Source organism: Sinocyclocheilus anshuiensis, unplaced genomic scaffold, assembly GCF_001515605.1.
Source record: "Sinocyclocheilus anshuiensis isolate Anshui unplaced genomic scaffold, SAMN03320099.WGS_v1.1 scaffold173, whole genome shotgun sequence".
Taxonomy (NCBI): Eukaryota; Metazoa; Chordata; class Actinopteri; order Cypriniformes; family Cyprinidae; genus Sinocyclocheilus; species Sinocyclocheilus anshuiensis.
Window position 1 is genome coordinate 67543 of NW_015536480.1, and position 26017 is coordinate 93559.

At 36.5% G+C, this 26017-nt stretch overlaps 2 protein-coding genes across 3 annotated transcripts in view; both read right to left on the reverse strand.

Annotated features, from left to right (window-relative positions):
* The window catches only part of usp36 (ubiquitin specific peptidase 36), a 28010-nt gene extending 18933 nt beyond the window's left edge, over nt 1-9077 (reverse strand). Inside the window, exons 1-4 of one of the 2 annotated variants that reach the window (XM_016467263.1) lie at nt 8964-9076; nt 5339-5600; nt 871-1092; nt 172-282 (exon numbers count right to left, since the gene is read on the reverse strand). In XM_016467263.1, the coding sequence (XP_016322749.1) occupies nt 172-282; nt 871-1092; nt 5339-5591 (586 nt within the window). In that variant the 5' untranslated portion in view covers nt 5592-5600; nt 8964-9076. Of the gene's footprint in view, nt 1-171; nt 283-870; nt 1093-5338; nt 5601-8963 lie in introns of both variants that reach the window. The other variant, XM_016467346.1, reaches the window with a different exon arrangement.
* Nucleotides 9078-12390: 3313 nt separating this feature from the next.
* Nucleotides 12391-20062, reverse strand: timp2b (TIMP metallopeptidase inhibitor 2b). The gene is made up of 5 exons (XM_016470041.1): nt 19760-20062; nt 14985-15085; nt 13861-13969; nt 13624-13748; nt 12391-12750 (listed from the first exon to the last, which is right to left on the reverse strand). The coding sequence occupies exons 1-5, from the start codon at nt 19878-19880 to the stop codon at nt 12553-12555; spliced, it is 654 nt and encodes a 217-aa protein (XP_016325527.1). The 5' UTR covers nt 19881-20062; the 3' UTR covers nt 12391-12552.
* Between the last annotated feature and the right edge of the window lie 5955 nt (nt 20063-26017).

Below are 26017 nucleotides of genomic sequence, written 5' to 3' on the forward strand. Positions count from 1 at the left end.
AGTATCGGGAACACAATCTCATGACTCAACACTTAGTCACACGCTACCACAGTAGTCATCAGCAGCACTTCCTGTAACCAGTACGTCATCTCTTTTAGCTTCTAAAGCCATTTGGAAGTGCCGCATGTTTGCTTGAACAAACTTGGTTCAGCTTTTAGAGGAAGCTCTTACTTTTCAGATCTCGGATGAACGATACAGGTTTGATGGCATTGCCGGTGTTGGCAAAGGCTTGGATGATATGGTTCTGCATTACACAAATCATGCAGAATCCAGATTGGTGACCTGAAGGAGACAAAAGGGAGATCAGCATTCATAATGAATTCCAGACTTGAAATGGCACAAACCAGCTACCGCTACAAAAGTCAGCATTGTTTAAATCATGTATACTCTAAACCAGTGGTTCTCAATCAGGGTGAGACACTAGGAGTTCTTAGAAAAGTTCAAAGAAGAATGGCTTCAGATGATATAAACTAACACAAAAAAAAGCTTTAAAATAAGCCAAAATAGCTAAAAATCAGGGCATGTGTCAATTTAATTAGCTGTTCTTTCAATAGCTGTCATTCTTATTTAAGACCCAGGGTTTCCCACAAGTCTTTGGAAACCAGGTTATAATAAACAGGTTAAACAAGCACGTGAACACAATTTTCAACAGTCTTAAAAGAATCTTTAAGGAATTTAGCGTAAGTTAGTTAATCAACATATGCACAGCCACCTGAATAACAACACATGCAGTTTAATGGCACAGACATTTCAAGGTAAGTACAGACTCGTTGAGCACTAAGTTTTATCAAGTTAAGCACGTGCAACTGCAGGCTTTCAATACACTGTTCAAGCATTCACATTCTAATATTCACTGAAGCTCTTGCTCACAGGATCGGCTGTGCTCCTTTGAGAGCAGGTAGTTGGCCAGTGGCGGGGTGTAGGTGAGACACTGCACAGTGGAGTTGAGGAAGCAGGTGTTGCCCAGGTTGTGGAGGCCGGCTCCAACCCGATACACCCGTTCCCACTTCATGGACAGCTTGTTTCCAGGAAAGAGCATCTTCTGCGGAGCAGGGATCCCATCGCTCTGCCCGATGCTCAAGCTCTCTGAGACTGTCGCAAAAGACGAGACCAGTTAATTAAGAAATACCCATATCGGCATTATAAATCATTTAAAGGCTGAATATCAAAACTATGCGCACATGGGATTCATTGTGGATCATGGATCATTAGTAAATTGTGATTAGGCCTGTCACGATAACAGCTTTTTGATGTGCGATATATTGCCCCAGAAATAATTGCGATAAGCGATATTATTGTCATTTTAAAGACCATTTTATGCCACTGAATATATAATAATAATGTAACAGCATAATAATGCAAGAAGGCCCACACACTTCCAAATGACAACACACTTTTAATTTTTAAGAATATTTAGATCATGGAAATTAAGTATCAAAATATTAGATACCTTAAAAAAACCTGAATAAATGGTAAATAAACATTTTCTAACAAAAAGTGCAAAGTAACAAGTAGAAAAAAAGAAAAAAGGCACAAAGAACTTGTATGGAGATTTTTTCATCTACAGATTTTTCCCGGACCTTCTTTTCTCTGTAAATGAAGGGTGCACACTATTGCTGAAAAACACAATCACTGCTTAGCAGTCAGATGTCCGTATGCACAAAGGCACAGATCCCTAAACAAGGCCATATCTGCAGATGAAACTTTTTTGTAGAAGCATTTTTTAAATTTGAACTAGCACTTCATGACTACACCACGTTATGTACAAGAAGCTGCAAAAGACACAGGCGCAAGTGGAATGTACAAAACATGGTGACATTATTTCTTAAGTAAATATAATGGGCGATATATTGCGTCACCAAAAATTATTGAGGTCATGTACATATATTGCGCGATAAGTCGATATATTGATTATTGCGACAGGCCTAATTGTGATAACTAGTGCCGTCAAAATTAGCGCATAATTTTTCCTATTTAACGCGGGGCGGGGCTAGGGTTGACCACCCCACTCAAAACAGCTGCTTCTGTCTCTTTTTTCTTGACAAGAATTGCGTTTATTTAGACACATAATAACGTCTTTACAACCACATCAAACGGGACACTTTTCAGACGCACAGTCCAATTCAGCGGCAGGTGCTCAAACGAGTGTGGAAAACGGTACAGGTGACGAGGAGCTTTAGTGGAACAACAATGAACTGCGGTCAGATGAGATTGTCAGACCACATGTCAGTAAAAGTTATTTTTCCTGTAGCCTGTATCATTTCATATTAAAGCGCGAATGAAACAACAAACATGCGTGTCAGATTCATGACACATTCAGCAGCAGCAGCTCTTAAAAGTTATAGCAGCCAAATAACCCAGCTGCTGTGATGCCTGTTCATCAAAGAACAAAAGAGGAAATCAATTGCTTTTGTAGCTTTAAGGATTAATCTATATTTAATTCAAAATGTAGTGTTGATAAGTTTAATCAATTTCTGTATATTTCCTACTTGCTAAAGGGCACAGGTAAATATGACATTTATTATAATGGGTTTATGTAAAGATTGTTTTAAGTTCACTTAAATTAGAAATTGTTGTTCTTTAAAGTCTAATGAATGTTAACATTGATAGCTCTCAATTATACTGCAATGTTGAATGGCTATAGTCAATGGTTAAATATTAGAAAAAAAGATGCCATTAAACAAAGTCTTTATGTTGTTGCTACATTAATTTGATTGCAATATAAAAGTATATTTAAAAGCTTTAATGTTAGGTGGGATTAATCGAGATTAAGTTCTGAAAAAAATAGCTATTAATTCTTTTTTTTTAATCGATTGACAGCACTAGTGGTAACATTTACCATTGTTCAGCAAATTTTTACAGGCGACATCCAGTCATTTCAATAGGAATCCATTTGATTGGGAATTTCATACAACCAACAACCAAAGGGAAATTCACCAAATCACAATAGCATTACAGTGTTTCCCCTAGGTTTACTAGGTTTCCCCTAGGTTTACCTGGGGGGGGGGTATGTTTTTTTCCCGTTTGAATTTTTCTGGACTCCTTTTTAATGGTTAAATTAAATTTTATTAATCAAAAAAACATTTCTAATTCATTAAAATCATGAAACTTAAACAATTTATCAAAAGTTTAACAAAAATTACATGTTTAGGGCCCTATGAAATGTTTTATTTTTTCCAACCTTATGTTTTATTGTTACCAAAACATGTCTAATTATTTGAAAGCATAAAAACAAGTTTTATTTATTCTTCCAATAGCCTAATGATTTTTTTCCTCGGAAATTCTGTGTTGTGCATTTACATTTAAGGCATAAAACAGTCATTTAATTTATCTTTTAATTAATGAAAATTAAACCAATTTTATTTTTGGAAAATAAAGGGGATTTAATATTACAATTAAAACATTGAAGAAATATTGTATGAATATTCCTTAAAAATAAGGTTTTAATAATTTTAGTAGTAGTAGCAGCCTGTTACGTACATTCTACTCAACAATAGTAATATATTTCTGCCAATGCCCTCAAGTTAAACAGAACTTTTATTTTGACGGGTTGCCGTGAATACCTTTACATTCCTGTGTGTATATGATATGAGGATCGTTTTACTCAAATGAAACGGTAAAATGCTCATGAAGTGACTCTCAGAGCAGTTCTGGAGACGTTGTTCATGTATTTATATCCTCATTAGTGAGACGGCAGACGTTAATATCACCGGAAGCGCCACGCGCGCTTCAGTACAAGTAGTACACAAAACCGCGCATCTGCGCCATTCATTAACACGTAGACACGCAGAATTCATATTTAAATAGTCATTTTGCGGCTTAACATTTACAAATACTTGTGTGTGTGTGTTGCGTGCATCGGGGCGGAACTCCGCTGTGCGCGATGCAGAGAGCGCGACCATGTAATGTAGAGACCGAAATTACATGTCGTCGCGTGAATAAGATAAATAACATAAGGCTATTTAGTTTTGTTTAATAAAAGAACGAGATATAGACCTGTTCTATAGGAAAGGTATCTTTAAATGACTTCTGTTGTGATCTGGCGCTATAGAGAAAATAAAATTAACTTGACCTTCAAGGGGGGCGGGGGGTGCCTTTGGGGGGGCGGGCCGCCCCCCTTATATAATGGCAGGGGAAACACTGCATTAACTGTTAGCCTGAGGTTGCGAAAACTGATTTCAGTAGGGCTGCACGATTAATCGAATGCTATTGTCATGCGCATCTTGTCAGTAAAGCCGGTTCTGTGATTAGTAGTAAATCTCCAGCACGTGCTTTCAGATGGAGCAGCGTTTACTACACAGAGCCGTAGTTCTCTGACAAGCTACGCAAAATCGCATTCATAATCGCAGATGATTTAATCGAAGAAATCGTTCTGTGATTATGAAAGCTGTTTGCGTAGCTTGTCAGAGAACTACGGCTCTGTGTAGTAAATGCTGCTCCATCTGAAAGCATGTGAAAATACCACATTTAATATGGTTTTACTCCAAACTCACTTCATAACATCAGTCGAGTGTTTGAAATAAATCCTTCTGTGAGATGATGGGCTTCTTAAACAGAATAAGGCACGCAACATATTTCATAGTATGCTAAGCAGTGATAAAGGCTATGTCGATTAGCATTGCATTATTATATACTTTATTATAATAAAAATTATAATAAGACGAACTCAAATAAACCATATATTGTCGTAGTTGTGTGTTTATTAATCACATTGAATTAATGAAAGCAGTTAAATCTTCTGTTTATTCAGCAACCGCTATAGGGATTTCCTGAGTTTCTTCTGCAAGGCGTATTTGGAGTTTCAGTGCGAGAGCGCCCTCTGGCCTTCGGATGGAGATTTACTGCTGATCACATAACCGTGCTTCACTGAAAGATACGCATGGCAATTGCAGCTTCTGCCTAATCGCGATTTATCGACTTTGCGATTTAATTTTGATTAATCGTGCAGCCCTAGATTTCAGTCACGAAAAAATATTTACTGTTAAATAGTACTACTGTTTTACCCTGAATATTGTTTGTTTGCTTTTTTCAAAAACCATGCCAATTTTTTGGGCAATTTTGAAAGAAACAAAACATACTTAAGACAGATTTTTCTCTAAAATTCTAAAACTAAATATGAATTAACTTGATTAAAAATATTTTCAAGGGTTTTAAAAGAATAAAACTATTTTTCCAAAGGAGCAGCAATACTAGAATCTAATAACATTTTTAGCTTAAATCTAATGATTGCTAAAACCTCTCTGTTAATTTAATGATGTTTATGAAAATACAACTCCTTATTAACATATGTTAAAATGTACTGAAACAGTGGGCCTGAGGTCTGTGTTGGATATCTTACTTTGTCTCTTAATCTGAGCAGGTTCAGTCGGTCTCTGCGCCGCAGCTCCGTCATTTTTGGGATTCAGGATCACATATTTTGTCTTGAGGGTCTCCAGCTGGTAGCTGAAGCCTTTGCTGGCAGGTTCAAACTCGATCTTCTGCAGAAGCACTTTCTTGGCAGATGAAGCCAGCAACTTGTTCAGGTCGCCCTCATCGCTGGAGTCCTTGCGGCCCGGCTTCAGGGCCTCTTTGAGCTTGTCCACTATCGGCATTATGTGTCACTGAATAAAAACAGATTAAAGAACAAAAATTAGAGAAACTGCTCCATTATTAAAGCTCTCAGAAATTCTGAGTTTCAAACATGTACTTGATTAGCTAGAAGCTTTAGCATCACTTTTCAGTTCTTCAAAACAAACATGCAGTTAATCCAGAACAACAAACCTGACATATTCAACCCGCTCATTCAAGTTTATGCCAATATATCATGAAACTCATCTGGCAAACCGTGCAAGACGCAATTGAAAACAAGAGCCTGTACAGCTCAAACCAATCAAGACACCAGGAACAACAGAAAGTGTCAGTCAGCCACAAACCACAAAGCTTTCACATGCCTTGACAGATAATGTTTTGTTTGTCGTTTCTCCGATCACAAATGCAGACATGGTTTTATGTTTACGCGGCGCGATGCAACGCAACGTGTAAAAAGACAGTATAAGTTATAATCAGTAATTATGTCCCCACTGGATGCAAGCAACAAATGCCTCGTTTGTAATAGGTTTTATTGGTTTTGTCTCGTCGTGCCGGGACACGGCATCATATGGTGAGGGGCGTAACATTTCCGTCACACGCTTTAGGTATTTGGCCAATCACAACGCACTGGATAGCTCGCTTTTCAGACCGATGAGCTTTGTAAAAATCGACGCGTTTCAGAAAGGCGGGGCATAGAGGAGAAACAATAATGTACAGTATGTGGAAAATAATGTCTTTTTTAACCTTAAACTGCATAAACATTTCATTACACCAAATACACAAAATAATGTTCTTTTTTAGCAACGTCATATGACCCCTTTAAAAGAGAACTGACAACATATAAAAAAAAAAGCTCTGTGCCTCAAAATATCAATCATAACCAGTTTAATTAGAAACAATCACAAAGCATCTCTTTTAGGTGGCTGTAATTTGTCATACAAAGTCGCAATAGATCTTCAGAAAAAAAATAAGATGCACACTTTAGTGGAACAGTAAGGCTGAGTTGGGTCCTGCATGGGCTTACTCATCAGGTCTAGTGCTGACGTACAGAGCTGAGGAGCAGCAAGCAGGCTGCACATGCATCAGAGCCACAAGGGCAGACTAACCTTCATGTGTGCTTGCGATTAATGGTGACACAGCCGTGCACTAGCTGCGGTCAGCTGAATGCAGTGATGTAACAACCTGCGCCTGTGTGCAGCTCGTGTGCACTAAGACATTCATCTCTTCACTCTACTGCCTATATATATTTAACAGCAGATTAATTACACAGAGCATGAACAAAGATTGTATTAATATTATCCCCATTTATTCAATTGGGCTCAAGGAAACTATAGAGAAACCTCGATTCCAGAGAGAAATGATAAATTTCAGGTTTCAATGCTAGAATGATTGATAACTTACAAGAGCATAATAAAAAGCAACATGACTCTATAAAGAACACGAACATACAAATGGACAATTAACGAGTATATGTCAAGAACATCAAGAGAATGAGGAGAATCAATGCAATTAATATTTAATAATGTAGCTTGTAAATCATTCGGGATTTAAACACACACACAAACACAAAACACACTCCGTTTCTAGGTTTTCCTCACCATGCCACCCTTCAAAAAGTGTCCCCCTATTTCACTAATATTATTAATATATGGACAATAATTAAATATCCGTCCCTGCAGTAGGGAGTCGTTCACAATCTGTATGCACAATAAAAAGCCACTTCAATTGCTGACAAATGATATTAGACATCTAAAAGCTGTGTTTCCTAAAATGGGCTCATTTTCTGTTTTATGAAGTATCCTTTATGACCGATTACATCAGAAGAGAGAAAAATCTGGTACCACTAGTTCAGATTCAAAACAGCTGATAGCAAACATACAACATGATTGTTTAAATATTCTCAAGTCAGTATACAGAAATCTATTACTAGACAAATATTTATCAGTAATATTTTACTGGGGGGTATTCCCTGGTAAAAAGGCCTAGTGATGCCCTTGCTCCAAACTCCATTATTTTTTCTATTGGACAAGAAATCCACATTAAAACGACTTTACACCACAATTACTGACTGATTACTACAATAGTTTATGTTTTGCCACGGTTGTCTTAAACACAATAAATTATCATTTACACCCACGGATCTACAATAGAAAGCTTATTTATATGCATTCATTTATATAGCTCAAACTAGTTTACAAAGGTTTGACAGGAAACAGTAACTATAAAACTGGCCCAGTAAAACGACATGTTTAACACACAAGAACTGCCTTTAAAACACAAGACTGCACTAAAACAATAGCACAAAACTGCATTTTTATGCCATTCATTAAGACTACATGAAAAAAAAAGGTAATTCTTGCGGCTTTGTACCAACTTGTATTATAAAACTTAGCCTAATAACATTACATTATTGGCATACCGAGAGATTTATCCCAAAAATGTTTCATTATCCATACATCAATGGTACAGTATTTCGCTGAGGTAATGTCTAAAGTGTATTTCCGGCTGAAAACACGTGTCCAGTGAGGACTCATGCCTTGTGCCTTATAACTAGTACACACTAACCACTATTACTATTTAGCTGTCGGGCTTCCAGCTTCTATCTAGTTTATTAAAATGTGCTTACTGTTTCTCTGTGTGTTCAGTTTATATTTTCTCTAATCGTGTTTCAGTAACTTCCACAGCGGGATGGCCATTACATGCACGTGCAGCCCGCGCCAAATTTACTTTATTTATAAAGTAAATAAGATATGACAAAAGCACCTCCCTCAAACTTTGTGTAAACTATAGCTCGGAGTGCATCAGCAAATTACAACTGACACTTAATATACAATGTTTGTTGTAGCTTTACAGTGCATTTATTAGAGATTGTTACAATGCAGGTGCATTCAGAAACATGTGATGATCAAGGACATGATGATGACAGCTTATGAATAACCCTAATGTAATTTTGGGTTGAACTTATAAGTGTTCGGTTAACAGCTCGGATTGTTTACCACTAGACTGCACATTTACTGTCAATGTAGAGACGCTGTTTTGCGTCGCTAACGTTAGTTAGATCCCATATGAGCTGCTAGTCACAAGCTAACAAGCTACTTTAGCATCCGCTTTCGCGTAAACACTGCTGTTTTCATCGCCAGCGTTCACCGTTTCTGCACATTTGGGCATTCAACGTAACATGTAGCGACAATGATCGCGGTCGGCTGGATGTTTAAGGCAGATATAACGTTAACAGATTGACTTCTTGAGCTGAGCCTCACAAAGCGAACGTGGCGTTCATGTACGTTACTGCTGCAATGTGCTGCTAACCCTCAAAACAGGCGTTTTCTGAAGAAACAACACAAATTCTTCCGTCACTCGCCTCCAAACGCGTGCGAATAACATCATATACGTACCCATCCGTGAATGACCGCGAATCGTTTGATTTGCTCTGATGTTAAGACTATATTCCGCTACGAAGCCTTCATTTTGTTACGTTCTCTGCCCCATGCTGCATTATAAAAGGGCGTGTACACGTGTGATTGACGTGACGGAGCGGCCAATCAGCTTTGAGAACGGCTCTCTCGTTCATAGCTCCAGTGTCCAATCAGAGGAGGCAAGTCTGACTTTTAACATGGACCCTGTCGATTCATGCGTTGTTTACTCGCCGAGTATGCGGACTGACTGAAGGCTGCCTTATGTGCTGGCAGACATTTATAAACTGGGGTCCGTGGACACCGAAGGGGTCGCTAGAGGGCGCTGGAAAATAGAAGATTCACAAGGTTACGATGTGAAAAACGCAGTGCACAACTCCATTACAAGTAAAAGTTGTAAAGACAGATTTTTACTTAAGTAAAAGTACAGAAGTACTTGCTTTTAAAAGTACTTAAGTACCAAAAGTAAATTTCCTTATTTATGTCAATGCACTGTTTTATTATTGTTGTATGTAATACTTGCAATACCTCTGAAGCAACTTACAATACATTACACCTACTGAATACACTGACTAGCTTGTAGTATCTTTGGAATAAAGAGCTTTTAGAATGTTAAAAACCTATGAGGAAAAAAACAAAACAAAAAAATATTATTATTTAACAGCCCTACCCACCCCCACAAAAGCAGGATGGTAGTGATCTCACACAGCTCTGGACACATCTATGTGTAGCCATTCATCCACATTTGAACAGAGTGGACAGTGAAATTGCTGTAGATACAGAGTGATAAGGAAGAAAATACAAAATCAAACCTGCTTTAAAACCCAGCAACACAACTGTAAATGTATAACTTTACAACAGCAACACTGCTTTAACAAAAATGCAAAACAGCAACTTATTTGACATCAAAACAAAAATTTAGAAAAATGCTGTCTAATCGCTCTCGCTGTACTTTGATGTCACACACAGAACGGTCTGTGCAGTGCTGCGTCAAGTCCAACACCTACTGTGTTTTATTAGGAGACGCACAAGAGTTCTTCTGTGGCTTTATAGGTCATATTTTCATGTACACAATTTAGCAAAATCAGACAATATTGTGTCTAATATATACCACAATATTAACTTCTTATTATTGAACTGTTGTAAATAAATATCACATTTGGAACTGGTCAGTGCTCAAAAAATGATGGGAAATCACTTAATGTAGCCCCAAGAGTGATTACTGATAAACTGTCTGAAAAAAAGAAAGTCACGTTTTAGAGAAGAAAAAAATCACCCACTGACTTTCAAAGCTGCTAAAGGCTTTCTACTTCGAGGACCTTGATAGAAATGTAGTGGAGTGAAAAGTACAACATTTGTCTTTCAAATGTAGTGAAGTTAAAGTCATAAGTTTCCAGAAAAAATAATACTCAAGTAAAGTACAGATACTCAAGTACAGATACTCAAAAAGTGTACTTAAGTACAATACTCAAGTAAAAAAAAACAAACTGTGAAATGTACTGTGTAGACATGAAACATACAAGTTAATAAGTTCATTGTGCTCTTGTACAATTACAATATATAAACAAATAATTTTGCAAGTGTCTTTATGTAATGATTTTCCTTGCACTGTATTTTTATGCATATTTTTAAGAGGGTCATTCATAAGAGGGTCATCATATGAGAGGGTCTTTGTAATAAATAATAAATAAATAAATAGGAGGAATGAATGAATTAGGTTATAGACCATAACACCCCCCCAACCCCCCGCGACCCTACCAACAATATTAATTATAAATAGCTAACATATATAATATGTTATAATATGGGGGGAAATAAAAATAAGGCACATGTAAATGAATATAGCTGAACAGACAATGAAAAATAATAATTGTTCAGTGGACATTTCTGCTCCTTTATTCATGAGTACTATAACAGTTATAACAATGAGTATCAATTAACTTTAAAAGGCATGCAAAGGCTAGCTCTCAACAAGTCTTCCTAATGGTTCCAGCACTGGAAATCTCACACTACTTCAAAAAAAGTTGTCGAAGGACTAAGGGAAAGAACACAAATGTACAAAAAGTATCATGGGTAAAAAACAATTTCTACACCTTACTAGACATAACTCTCAATAAATGCAGTTTTCTGTGAGGAATGCAGAGTCTAGAGCATTCACTAATTTAACCACTTCAACTTACCAAAAAAACTGCATATATTTTGTGGACACATTCAAAGAAGATAATTTTGATGTAAATTAGAAAATCCTGTATATATTACAAAATACATACATCATTGCCAGATCTATGTATGTTGCTACATGCACAGTACAATATAGAATTTTCATCTTACTTATGATTTACATTCCTTACACACCCATGAATTCAATTCACATTCACTATCGTATACTATATAGTGTACACTATTAAGCAAAGGTCTGGACACACCTACTGATTCTGACTATTAGGCCTACTTTATTATTATATATATATATATATATATATACACATTACTATTTTCTCCATTTTAAAATAATAGTTACAGTTTTTCTCAGTCACTTTGGTGCATTTCTCGAATCATCCTTAATATTTGCAAAAATGTATGTGCATTTCTCAAAACAATTCGTACAACAAAACTATAAAATAACACACAAAAAAAAAAAGTATGGGGACAAAAATGTCCCTATGTGTAGTGACAAAAAAACTATGTTCTATTTGTTTGTTAAAAAGTACTTTAATTTAAACTGAGAAACAAATTTAGTCAAGTGTGTCCAACTGGTTTGACTGGTAGTGTATCTCAAATTATAAAAGAGCATTTTTTTTCTTTACGATGACAATTTCAACAGAATTTCCTTCATGGCACAATTACTTCAGTCTTTCTGCTTTGCATTGTAAGAATAATAATGGCAACATAAAATATCAAGAACTCTTTACTCAATCTGTGCTTGAGGAAGTGAAAAACAATGTTGTAACCAATTTCCTCTTTATTGGAGAGCAACAATACTACAAAAACACTTCACAAAGTTCTCAAAGTGCTTAAGAGAACTTTTCTGCCTGTCATAAAAAAATATTTCAACACTAGAGGTAAGATTCACTTGATATATTAAAATGCAACCAAATGTATGCATCCTGTCATGCTACAGAATTGCTTCATCATAATTCACCCTAAAATCAAAAGGAAAATTTAGAACATTATATTTCCAGCATAATTCTCATCCCATCGTAGAGTGTTCGGATGTGTTACTTATTAGTTTGTTTGTAATTCTCTATGATCTAAAAATACTGTAATACGATAATGAGAATATATATTCCTAATACTATAATTAAAAAATCCGGTGGACAGGCATTTTTATATGCTTTCAAACTTTATTTTCTTTATGCAAAATATTCATTATTTCTTTTAATTCATTCATTCATACAAAAATATTACCATCTATATTATCTTTTTCTTTTGAATTTGGGGTGATCCAAACATGTTCTTGACAGGTTTCATGAGCTCTAGAATGCATTTGCAGAATTAAGGTGTGAGTTTAAGGTAAGGTAAGCTGTGTTGTGGGGGATTTTCTGAATGAGTGATCAAGCTGAGGACTTGCTTATGGGTCCTCAATGTCCATGAACTCTTTTGTAGGAGGGGCAGATCCACGGTACCAGGCACAGCTGCTGTCACTCCTCTTAATGCAGGTGTAGTGCTGAGCCTGGGTCCCCTGAACTGTTCCCTCCAGCACCCAGTCAGTCCAAAGACACTCTATGGGGTCGTTAATGGAACAGGGAATCATGGGACACTGGACGACCTGCACAACGACAAGAGGAGAAGAACTGTGAGAACGTGAAGATGGATGGATGGATGGATGGATAGATGGATGGATGGGATGGATAGATGGAAAGACGGATGGAGGGAGGGATAGATGGATGGATAGATGGATGGATAGATGTATGGATGGATAGATGGATGGATAGATGTATGGATGGATAGATGGATGGATGGAAGAATGGATGGATAGATGGATGGATGGATGGATAGATGGATGGATGGATGGATAGATGAAAGATGGATGGATGGAGGGATAGGTGGATAGATGGATGGATAGATGTATGGATGGATAGATGGATGGATGGATGGATAGATGAAAGATGGATGGATGGGGATAGATGGATGGATAGATGTATGGATGATAGATGGATGGATGGATGGATGGATGGATAGATAGATAGACAGATGATGGATGGATGGATGGATAGATGAAAGATGGATGGATAGATGGATAGATGGAAAGATGGCTGGATGGATGGATGGATAGATGGATGGATAGATGGATGGATGGATGGATGGATAGATGGAAAGATGGATGGATAGCTGGATAGATGGATGGATGGATAGATGGATAGATAGATAGATAGATAGATAGATAGATAGATAGATAGATAGATAGGATGGATGGATGGATGGATGGATGGATGGATGGATGGATAGATGAAAGATGGATGGATAGATGGATAGATGGAAAGATGGCTGGATGGATGGATGGATAGATGGATGGATAGATGGATGGATGGATGGATGGATAGATGGAAAGATGGATGGATAGCTGGATAGATGGATGGATGGATAGATGGATAGATAGATAGATAGATAGATAGATAGATAGATAGATAGATAGCAATACCTTGCAATCACAGCCCATCTGGTAGCGCTGACCCAAGCTCTTCTTCTGTGTCATACTCAGAGACTCCCAAGATTCAATGTAGTCGCAAAGATTTATACGCAATGTGCCATTTGAATCCATATTACCTGTGCAGATTAATGAGATGGTATTGGTATAAAGGTAACGCTTCTACAGTTTATAGAAGCAAATGCTGTTTCTTGAACACTATTCTTTCACAACATAGTTATTCACTCTTACCAGTAATCAGGTATTCCTTTTTGCCATTGCTCTCGAGATTGACCCCACACAAAGCTGAGGAGGGGCCCGTGAAGATGGTATCAATCTCTCCATCAGGGCCCTTAAACATCTAGTGAAAGAAGATGGCACGAAGCAGTCAAGAGACAGATTCTTGGCTTTCTCTTTTGGTTTATCATTGTAAACATGCTGCATCCATGTGTCCGGATTACTGTCATTAAAATATTACGATTTGTTACGATTTCGAAGTCTTTGTGGCGCTAGTATTTAAAAAATTAGATTTGGTATGCCTTCTTTGTTTGTCAACTTGTGCAAATGCACCTGTGGCAAAATGATGTTAGGTTGCTTATTGCGCATTTCATGACTCTTTCAAAGTGAAATGTCTAGCGAGTAGTGCTAAAAGCATATTTAGTTTTATCCGAAACAGATGAGCTTGAATCTGGCAATGTTTCATTACAATGGTTGTTTTATGTGTCGCAGCAGTTCGGAAAAGAAATGTCCGGTGATTGGCGTTTGTATATAGCATACCAGCTAAACTAAACCCCACACTAAACCTAACTGATGTTAACAAAAGCAAACACATTTGCTGAAGTGACCATGCTATTTTATCTTGCTTCTACAAGTCTTTGAGGTTTTTTTATTGTAACCCAAGTCCATTCCTAAGTGCTTTCCTAAGTGCAATGTTGTACCAGGTGCCAGAAAAGCCACACATGAGGAGATGGTGTTGCAAATGTCAAAATGTATTAGTTTACAAATTTTGTTTTTAGGTCATTACATGGTATTGTGCAAGGAACTGTGCAAAAATAAGTCTTTATTAATCAATAAACTGCCCCTGTAATTATAATTTCTTTGAAAATGAATGAACGTTGTTAGAGTTTTGCTGCTACTAGAGTTCATTTGAGCCGGAAACTGCATTAAATTATAAATATAAGTACATTTTTGGAGTCTTCGAGAAATGTTTTTCTAATGAGGCTATGTTGCAACTTGGAGCATCGCAGTAACTGTATACATGTCATAATTAAGGTAATTCCGACATAATACCAACATAGCATTATGTATTGTGTTTAGCTTCATGAAAATAAAATCAGTGTAGGATTGAAACAACAAAACAAATATACTCCACTAACCTTTATCTGTTTGATGTCATATCGGATCATTTTGATTGGATAGCCATAGACATCATTGCCGGTGACCACCTCCTTTCGTCCGACTACTTTGGCTCTGATCACTGCAATAACAAAGAGAGAAAACCCCATTCAAATATAAACCATTTAACTTGAAATGTTTCTTGCGCATTTTACCCTACTGTAGGCCTAAATGGGTGTTATCCTTCAATTACAAAGTAAGGTGATTTATCTAGCTGCTGTTATTCTGCTCTGTACTACAGGTGCTGAGTGTTGTGTGTATAGAGACACATGAGTATTTGATTAGCGGAGGGCAGTGTGAGGAATGTGCTCCCAGCCTGATATTCAGGAAGCCAGTCAGCAGTCTGACTCTAGCAGGCAGTTTGCCCCCCGCTCGCCCTGCCGCTTTAATCTCCACCCTCACACTACCTGTTCCCCATAGAGCTGCTGACATACAAATAGCAAATGCTCAGTCCAAATTCATCTTTCCATTAATAAGCAAACTCAGGATCACATGCTTTGAACAAAACAGACATTGAAAGACTAGACTTTTCCATGAGTGCTGTTTACTCCGCATTGCTAAGGTGGTTGCTAGAGCATTGCTGGGTGGTTCCCATGGTGTTCTGTGCCTCGGCATTGCTTTGCCTTAGAAAGGTCGATAGCATGCTGCTATGCAGTTGCTCGGATGTTCTGAGGGGAATCTATAACATTGCTATGTGTTTTCTATAGTGTTACGGTAACGCATTACAAGGAACATGAGTTACGTAATCAGATTATTTTTTCAAGTAACTAGTAAACACATTACTTTTAAATTTACAACAAAATATCTGAGCTCAAAAACAGATTATGATGCAAATCTGCAATAATCAAATCTGTTGAATAACACAAATATACTTTATGTATTTAATCTCACTGCTGACCTTTGATGGCCCAATTCAACCATACAAATAAGCAAACTTAAACATCACAATTGTGTGTGTGTGTGTGTGTATGTGTGTGTGTGCATGCGTTTTAAATAACAGTGTTATTTTTATTATTTATTTTTTGTTAGCAAGCCCAACCCAGGTGAGAAAAAGTAACGCAAAACTAATGTAACACCATAAAAAGTAACTAAGTAACGCTATTAGTTACTTTTTTAGGGAGTAATGCAATATTGTAATGCATTACTTTTAAAAGTAACTTTCCCCAAAGTTTGGGTCAGTAAGATTTTAATAAACTAATACTTTTATTCACCTGGATGCATTAAATTGATCAAAAATGACAGTAAAAACATTTATAAATGTTACAAAACATTCCTATTTCAAACTAATTCTGTTCTTTTGAACTTTCTATTAATCAAAGAATCCTGGAAAAAAAGAATGGTGACACTTTAGGATATGGAACACATATTTACTATTAACTATTAAAGAGTTTTCCCTTAAACTCCTAAATTGCTGCTTATTAATAGTTAATAAGATAGTAGTTAACTTTAGATATGGGGTAGGATTAAGGGATCTATTATCTTAAGTACTAGCAAACAGACAATATGCTCATAATATGCATGTTAATAAGCAACTAGTTAAGAGTGAGAATTGGCCTTTAAAATGAAGTGTTATCAAAAGAATTATCACGGGCGACCACAAATATATGAAGCAGCACAACTGTTTTCAACACTGATAATAATAAGAAATGTTTCTTGAGCAGCAAATCTGACTGGAGTAATGATGCTGAAAATTTATCATATAGGGATACGTTGCATTTTTAAATATATTCAAATCGAAAACTGCTATTTTAAATTGTAATATACCAATATTTCGGGTTTTGACAGTATTTTTGATCAGATAAATGCAGACTTGTTAAGCATGAGAGAATTCTTTCGAAAACAGTCAAATATCTTGCTGACCCCAAACGTTTAAATGGTAGTGTATAGGAATAAGAAAGATAAAATATCCCTATAAAACACTCCCCCATTATATATTGGAGTTTTCAGAGAGCCCATACATACCGTCCGCATATTTAGGCCCAAACACAGAGCGTCTTTTCTATTGGCCACACACTCAGAATGCCAAATACACCCACAGGATCCCAGTCTCAAGTGAGGCATGCCTCTCTCATCAGTAACTACACACACATACAGGGTTTATGCTGGTTTAATCACAGCCTCCCTTTTCCACACATTCGTTCCACGCCAAGGCGGAAGATACACACACAGTGTGGGTGCTGTGTTCAGCTCCAGGTATGTGAGGGGAAATGAGAGCCCTCTGCATTATTCATTTACGGGCTCTGAAGGTCACGGGATACCGTGCACATGTTAAGGGGAACCTACAAGTCACCTCTAAACATCTATTGCAGGAAACGTTAAACTCACAACTTTTTTCTGAGAGCCATTGTGCGTGGTGTCATTATATGTTCGACACTGTCATTAAACTGAACTGAATCAACACTGAGCTGAATACTGACACCATTGCCTTGTAGAGCTGCTTTACAGAGGAACTGAACTTGTTTCATAATGGATGAACTTTACAACACTGACACTGTTATTGAAACTAAACTGAATCCACACTGAACTAAATTAAGCTGAATAATGCCACTATTGTCTTCTGTATTGTAAATACATATAACTTGACTACACTCTTAAAAATAAGATGCCATAGAAGAACCTCTTTTGTCTAAATGGTTCCATAAAGAACCTTTAACATCTGAAGAACCTTTCTGTTTCACAAAAGGTTCTTTGTGGCGAAAGAAGGTTCTTCAGATTATAAAAAGGTAAGAAAGAGATGGTTCTTTAAAGAACCTTTGACTGAATGGTTCTTTGTGGAACCAAAAATGGTTCTTCTATGGCATCGCCGTGAAGAACCTTTTAAGCACCTTTATTTTTAAGAGTGTAGGTTGAATTTAAAAAACCATCAGGCCAAGGTCATGTGGGAGTTTTAAACAGCTAGCATCATGGTGCTGCATACATGAATGAGATTGCCAATTCCTGTGGTGGGCACCAGATGTTGTTTTCAGCAAATCACTAAACGCATAGGTGGGTGGGCGGTTTTGGGGTACACCATGACCGTGACTGACTCCAGTAACCCAAGTCTCACCATCGCAAGTCATGTAATGACCGTCTAACTAACGTCAAAGGCACACCACAATATGTTGCTAGCATGTGGCAATACTTTCTCAATTTTTGAAGCTGTAATCAGTCTGTTGAAAGAGGTCTCTTAACTACAACTACAAACAATGGAAAATGCATAGGTCATGTAATACTGAAGGGACACTGAAGGTCAGAGCATCACAGCCATATCAGAGGCAGGTTAAACACAGTGACAGCTCAAATTAAGTCTAAGATTCTCTCCCATCACTTCAACATTATTATATGTCCAAGTATGAAAAGTGGTACATATTTGCACAGCTATCAGTGGACAAGACTGCTTGATATCATTTACCTTTTAGAGTGATGAATATAAAGAGAATAACGCAAATATAAAGAGTAGGATGTCTGTGTTAAGACTTAGCAGAACTTGTTATTGGATATGGCGTGAAGGCTAGTTTTTGTGGTTATTTATTGTTGCCAAGTAATGTCACACCTTGATGTACTGTTACATAGAATTGAACAGGTGTGTTAAATTATTTCGTAATGACTTATGGACGTGACTCATCCAATCAGAGCTTAACGTCAGAACCGCCTTTTTTAATCATGTTAGTTCATTGTATTGTTTTGAGTCTTTTGTTTATAACTCACTTATTGTATAACGTGAGACTCAACAGTTATTTGTTATGAATAGTCTTATCCTTTAGTTTTTGCCCATGAAGCTCCAAAAAAGAGAGAAAATAATCAATTGAGATATAAAGTACCTTTCTATGGTATGTAATTAACTGGATTATCTAGAAATATTAAAGGGGTCATATGATGCTGCTAAAAAGAACATTATTTTGTGTATTTGGTGTAATGAAATTAATGAAATCGGTTTAAAGTTAAAAAAACACAACTACAGCGAGAATAAAAGTTACGCCTTCTTTCTTTGCGTTCTTTCTTTCTTTGGGCGGCGTTATGCAAATCTTCCCACATCGTGACGTAGACATGTGGGGGCGTGTTAGAACGAGGCGTTTTAGGTAGGCGTGGTTGACTTAACTTTTATAAAGAATATCTCTTTGGTTTTGAGACTTTAGTGTTTGCAACTTTACAGACCTTCTTTATGCACCAAGAGCTTGTAACACTTCAAAGAGAAAGGAAAAATTGAAATCGCATCATATGACCCCTTTAACACAAGAAAAAAAAAAGGAACTATATTGTGAGTTCATACCATTAATTAACAACATGTACTTATTATAGGGTTAGTTGTTAGCAATTATGGGTAACTTACTGTAACTGCTATAGTAAGTAGCCTATAAGTATCGAGTCACAAGGACTCTGTAAAATATAGATAGTCAAGAAAAATCTAAGCTAAAATGCTACTTTTTTCAAGATGGAAAACATGGTGTGTTCTGTTGTGTTCTTTTGAGAGCCCTGTTATTAATAACAGCATATTAGCACATAAACATTTTTAACATTCTGACCCTAGAGGTATCTACATCTGTGGTTCTGTCCACTACTATGAATGAAATCTTATATAAAATTGCTGGTTTCCTTTGGCATTTGAAAGGAAATACTATTGAATGCAGTCCAAATAAAACCCACTTAAAAGTTTACCATGTTTTTAGAATAAAAGAAGATGTATAACATAGACGTGCTGAAATACGCACACGACATTGTATTGATATAATATAGACACGGTTATGGATATGAAACAGTTAAAAGCATGGAATCTTACCGACATCCGCATTGCAATACGCCTGCTGAGGATGTTCAGGAGAGCAGCTGCAGGCTTCGGCAAACTCTGCGGCTCCGCAGAGCACTAACAGCAGCAGAGGAACACAGCGCGAGCGGCTCATCTTCAGCGGACAGAAACAGACGCGTCCTGGATTTCCCCAATCAAGTTGCTTCCAAAGACCAACTGCCTTTGAAACGCGGACTTCACAAAAGGGTGAGACGAAAACCTGACAAGAGAGAAAGTGCTAACCTGATGAGAAGGCTCTAGTGTCAGGACAGTGTGCGCTCAGACTGAACGGCCCTGCTTTTTATTCGCATCTGAGCTCCGCCCATTGTAGTCTGCATATGACTTTTTGCCCCGATTTAGTCATCATGCCCTCATTATTTAGGTCGTTTATTGATATGTTGTCATTGTTTTTACGTTAGTAAATTAAAATATGAGTAATATTGTGAATTGCACTATTGCAGAAAGAGAATTAGGTAATGCTGAGCCTCGGACAATGACCACTGACATCCCTGGATTAAACCAGTTACTAATGTCTAGCATAATTACTGATCACATTCTAAAATAATAATAATAATAATAAGCTGAGCCACCCCTTGTTTCTAACCTTAAAACAAAATTAGTGATGTGACTACAAATATATGAAGGGTTATCCATTTGACTCACTCTGTGATGAAGAGAGGCCCATGAACAATTGGTAACTACATTTAAGTTCAAAAAGTGTTCTTTTCATACTTATGTCTGAACAACAATTACACACTGTAAAAGATTGTGATTTTAACAGTAAAAGACTGTAAAAATGCTACAGTAAAAACCTGTTAACTGGTTAACAGTAAGTTTCCATACTATATACGGTGAATAAATGTAATTACATTTAATGTGATTTTACAGTAAAATACTGTTAAAAATAAGGTTTTTGGAAGTGAAAAAGAAAAAGTCATTGTATAATTTACAGTGAAAAACTGTAAATCGACACTCCCAGAATTCCCTGCATGACACTTCATAGTTGATGTTTTTTATTGAAATAACATGTTTCTTCTTAGTTTTTTCTTATCAGTTGTGTACACTAGGGTTTAATCTAGGGCTGCACGATAAATCGCATGCGATATTTAATGCGCATCTTGTCAGAAAGCCGGTTAGAAAAGCTGTTTGTGATGAGCTTTGATTCATCATGTGACTTTCTGATCACCACCTGTTTTTGGTGGTTATCAGTGCATTACAATGGTTCAAAACAGATATTAGTACTTCAATATGTTGGTTTATTAGCATTACATCAATGAATGAAATGCGGTATTTTATTGTGAGTTTAAGTTAAGTCTGTAAAACCTAAAATGTTGCTACCATATTTTTTACTGTGAAGTTCTGGCAACCACAGCTGCTGGTATTTTACCGTAAATGTCACAGATTTTTTTTTTTTACAGTGCAGACAAATCTGGAAAAATATCACACGTTTGTGCTTTTGTAATACTGTTAGCATGACATTAGCTCTAATCGTCTGGATGATACAAGTTTGTTAAAATGGTAGAAGTGGGGTCATTTGAGCCAAAAGTCATGGGGTAAGTTGAGCCAGTGCCTTGCCCCTTCTTATGATTATTAAGTGTTATTTTACTGTAATCCTACATTATATTTCATGCAATTTAGACCAAACATTTTTAAATTTTGTTCTTTGTTTTGAATTTGATTTGGTTCTGAAAATTTTAAACAGGCCTTTTTATGAAATTGTATGATATTGTATTTCCCTGAAACATTTATAAGTGGGGTGTTGAGTATTAGCCCAGTTCTGTGATAAATTGCAGTCTTTATCATTTTAAAATTTATAATAAAAAAAAAAAATGTCTTCAAAGTTGTAAACTGTATCTTTAAATCCATACATCCATTCTTTTTTTTGAAAACCCTCATTTTTATTTTATTTTATTTCTTTATTTTTATTGTCAAGTGCTCACTTTAAAGAATATATATATATATATATATATATATATATATATATATATATGCACACACATGCAACGCTCTCATGCAAAAATTTAATAAACACCAATTGTCAGTTGAATAAGACATTTAAATGTAACTTGTCACTAGTCTATAAATCTACGCGTTTTCTTGTGAGTGTGTGTGTGTCTGTGTGAGTGTGTGTGTCTGTCTGTCTGTGTGTGTGTGTGTGTGTGTCTGTCTGTGTGTGTGTGTGTGTGTGTTTGTGCTTTATTCACAAAACGGGGTTTATCTTCTTCCCGTTATTTGACGCACGCGCATGATTGACGTTGGCGCGTGAGGTCACACAAGTTCATCAGATCGTGGCGCAAAAGAGAACTTCAGATTTTGTGTCCATCCATCAGAATTTCCCAGATTTCCCGTATTAGGGTCAACCTATGTTACAGTTGCCAGCTGCCGCGTAGTTATATTATGTCATGTCTTTGACTTAATATTGTGTGACGCGAGTAGAAATGTGCCCCGTTTTTTTGTCACGTCTCGCCTGCTTTTTTATTTATGATTAATTTCTTAATAAAATATATTTAAGATGTGATTTGGTGCCCTTTAAATTAGCTGAACGATATTTCCTATGTCTCTCTGTTTGAAATGTTAAGTTTGAATTTTTAGGGAAGAAAAATGTCCTTCAGTGTGTAAGGATAATGTGTATCAGTTTAATTTAATTCAGTGAGAGAAATAGTGCACTCATTTGGACATGGAACAACAGAAAAATGTCTGTCAGGACTGCATTGTTATTTTATTGTCCGAACTATACTATCTGAACAGCTTGAAGATAATGAAGGAAGTCAGTCTTGCATGATTCTCTGTTGAAATCACAAGCAGATCCAGGGAAGCACTTCTGCATCTTCTGGTCACTCAATCCTCCACCCACCCCTTCCTTTCTCTCTTTCTCTCCTGAGGACTTTCTTCAATGATGCGTTGCTTAGCAATCAACACTAATATAGGGTAAATATGGTGCTTTCAGACATATTACGAAATCAGACAACACTGCATACCTTACCACTTAAAGCTACGTCTGGCTCTACCTTCATTTAGAGAGGGAGACCCTCTTAGTCCTAATATGACTTTTTTTTTTTGCAAAAGTTGGAATAAAGGGGAATTTTCAAAGTGTAATTCTGTGTCAATTTCCCTTAAATCGAATTAAAAACAAAATGTGAGTGAAACAATCCCTTGCCTCATAATGTGTTATTGTGGTTCACCCTTCATTTATTAGTTTGAGAAGTCATTGTGTCATCATTTTAAACTCTTTCATGACTTTCACTACATTATAACAAATGCTTGTAAAGTGTTCCAGGGAACAGAGCGTTAGTTTTTTTTGATTTTGGTGGCTGCTCATTTACACTGTAGTGTGACAAAATGGTCATTGCTCATTGTCTAAGTGGATATTTTGGCTGGAATACCAGATTTACACCCATACGCTTTAAGTAAATTACATTTTTTGTATATAAAAAAATGCAAAATTCGCCTTCACAATGCTAGGGTGTCATGGTTTATTTCCAGCATGTTATTATGCAGTGGCTAGGGAATTACTAGTTGGTTGCCCACTACCAAGTCTCTATTACATTTGGTTTCTTGATATAAATGTGATATAAATGTAAGTCTATGGGATTTTTTTTCACCTGTGCTATCTAACGTCATCCATACGATTTAAGGCAAACTGAAAAAAAAAAAGAAAAGCGAAATGTGTCATTTATTTAAAGTGCAAAAATCTTGGTCTTTGCTAACTTCACTACTTTTTACTAGCTTTTTTTTTTTGTACAATATAATGCACATTTTAAAATGACGTAACAATAAACATTAAAGCAACTGTACACTCTAAAAAATGCTGGGTTGTTTCAACCCAACTTTGGGTCAAATATGGACTAACCCAACTTCTGGGTTAAAAATTTAATGTAAAAATGTAACCCAACGGTTGGGTTAGTCCATATTTGACCCAAAGTTGGGTTGAAACAACCCAGCATTTTTTAGTGTATGTTGTTTTGTTTACTTTTGCGATTTTGGAGCCCCCTACAGTTAAGCAAGTGTAATTCATCGTCATATATGGTTATGAAAGTGGATAGCTGTACCAGAGATGTTTTTTTTTTTATTGGGCGACACCAAGGTCTGCAGAGAAACGGCCAAATTAGATCACATGTGCCTTGATAACCAGTTAGTAATGTCACTGGATTTCTGTCAGAGTTGTGCGACAGTCAATCACTGTTTTCGGATACCATAGAAATGAATGAGAAGTGTCGTAAACTGAATCCTACCTATTGCAAAATTGTCCAAGACTTCTCTCATAAAACAGCATTTCTGTGTAAACTCTGAAAATATATCAATCTAAAAGGAAAGTTGAAGATTACATGTTTTTGAAAACATGTTATTCACTAATTGATAAGCTGTTTGCCTAGAAAAGCAGTTCTGTCATGACAACTTTCAGAGGGATTGGCATTGTAATGTACATTACAATGTTAATGTATTTGGTCTTGGCGGAATAGATCTGCTACGCTGCTGCTGCTGCGGCAGAGCAAGTACCGAGACTTGCTACTGCCAATACATCCACAACATGCTGCTGTGAGCATGTTAGAAATACTGCTGCTGCACATATAACATATGTATAACATACATGAAATTACTCTGTAGAAGATCTATACAGGTGGAGCTGGGGAAGGAGGAGGGTTTCTGAAGCGCGCTGCACATGCTACAGCAAGCAAGTATTTGAATGCTGAGCAGCAAGCTCTTTGGCTGAAAAGAACCAATCAGCTGCGCCATCTAGAGTTTAACGACAGAACTTTGGATTTTATTCAGTATAGTGAAGCCTTCATTGCCATCCATAAAGCGTGGCCTCTGGTTTCCCTCCATGTGTACTGCAGCTTAATGCTTTTTTGCTTTGAGGCTTGCCTTAAAGTGGCTTTGGCTGTACATATACATTTGTTGCTGCCGTAAAGCAATTTGCCCTTTTTGTGGAATTTCTAGTTAGGATTTATAATTAATATTCATCTGAAATGTTATAAGGATATGTAACAGAAGAATGTGTTTAAAGAGCATAAACAAATATATCAAAAATAATAGGTCCTGCTTGTTGTTGACTAACATCAGCGGTCACATTCACAATATATTGATTCACGAGTTAGAGAGCCGATTGAGAAGCACCCTTATATACTTACAGTTCAAAGTGAAAATTCTACTTTCATATTCTAGCTAATTTAGATTTTGTTTATGGTGAAAAGTTGAAACTAGAAACTACCCCCAACTGCATTAAGTACAATTTTTATATTGCCTTTATAACAATCTTTATACATGAATGTTTTTTTAAGTACATTCATTATTAATAATAGCTAATTTAGCTTTTGTTTATGGTGAAATTACATTGTAAAAAGGTACAAAAATAAATTAAGCAACATTTTGGCTTTTGTCTAAAGAAAATATATTGATTAAGTATGGTATGGTTTTCATAATAAGTAACCATTTTACTTGAATGTTTTTTTTTATTTCTTTAGGAAAATAAATATTTTTGATTAATATTAAATAAAAATGAATTGACCAAATCAATAATATGATTCAAAAACAAATTTGCTGTAACAAATAAGTGTTTTTTTTTTAAGTTTCTTTGTTTTTTTGGTTCAGTGTATCATTCATGTGCGTAACATAAACGTGGGACGAGTTACTCCAAAGTTAATATATGGTTAGGGGTTTGTTCAGATCCTCAATCCTAAGCATGAGTAATAGTAATAATGATAGTGCACTTGGTTTTATAAAATACCTCTAACAATAATCTCCACATGTCATGTTGGAATAAACACCACAAACCTACGTAAACCACTGTATGAGGCCAATACAGACTTCTAAAGACACCCATACACACAGGTTTTAGGGTTAAATGCCTATAGACTGTAGCATGTGGGGGCGTCAAGCATAATAGGTTCAAGCTGACCACTGAAGCTGACCACATCTGGTTTGCTTCCCACATGGACTACAAAAGACCTTACTGGTGACATCAAGTCAGAGCTCAAGTCATCCCGGCTGCTCATATAAATAGTATAGCTACAATGTGAGGTATGTACGCCAGGGAGAGTATCCCATATGAGTCACAGGAAAGGAAATCAGTGAAAGGGCTGTACAGCCATTAGGAGAATACTGAGTAATGTTTATAGCAGGAGCAGGTTTACTGTATATGTCATGAGCAACATGCCTTACATCACTGTTCGCCACAGTCCCTCTGCTCTCTGTAATCTCCATCAGAAGTTTCCACTATTTCTTAATCCTTTATATCTTAAACATGTGAAGTAG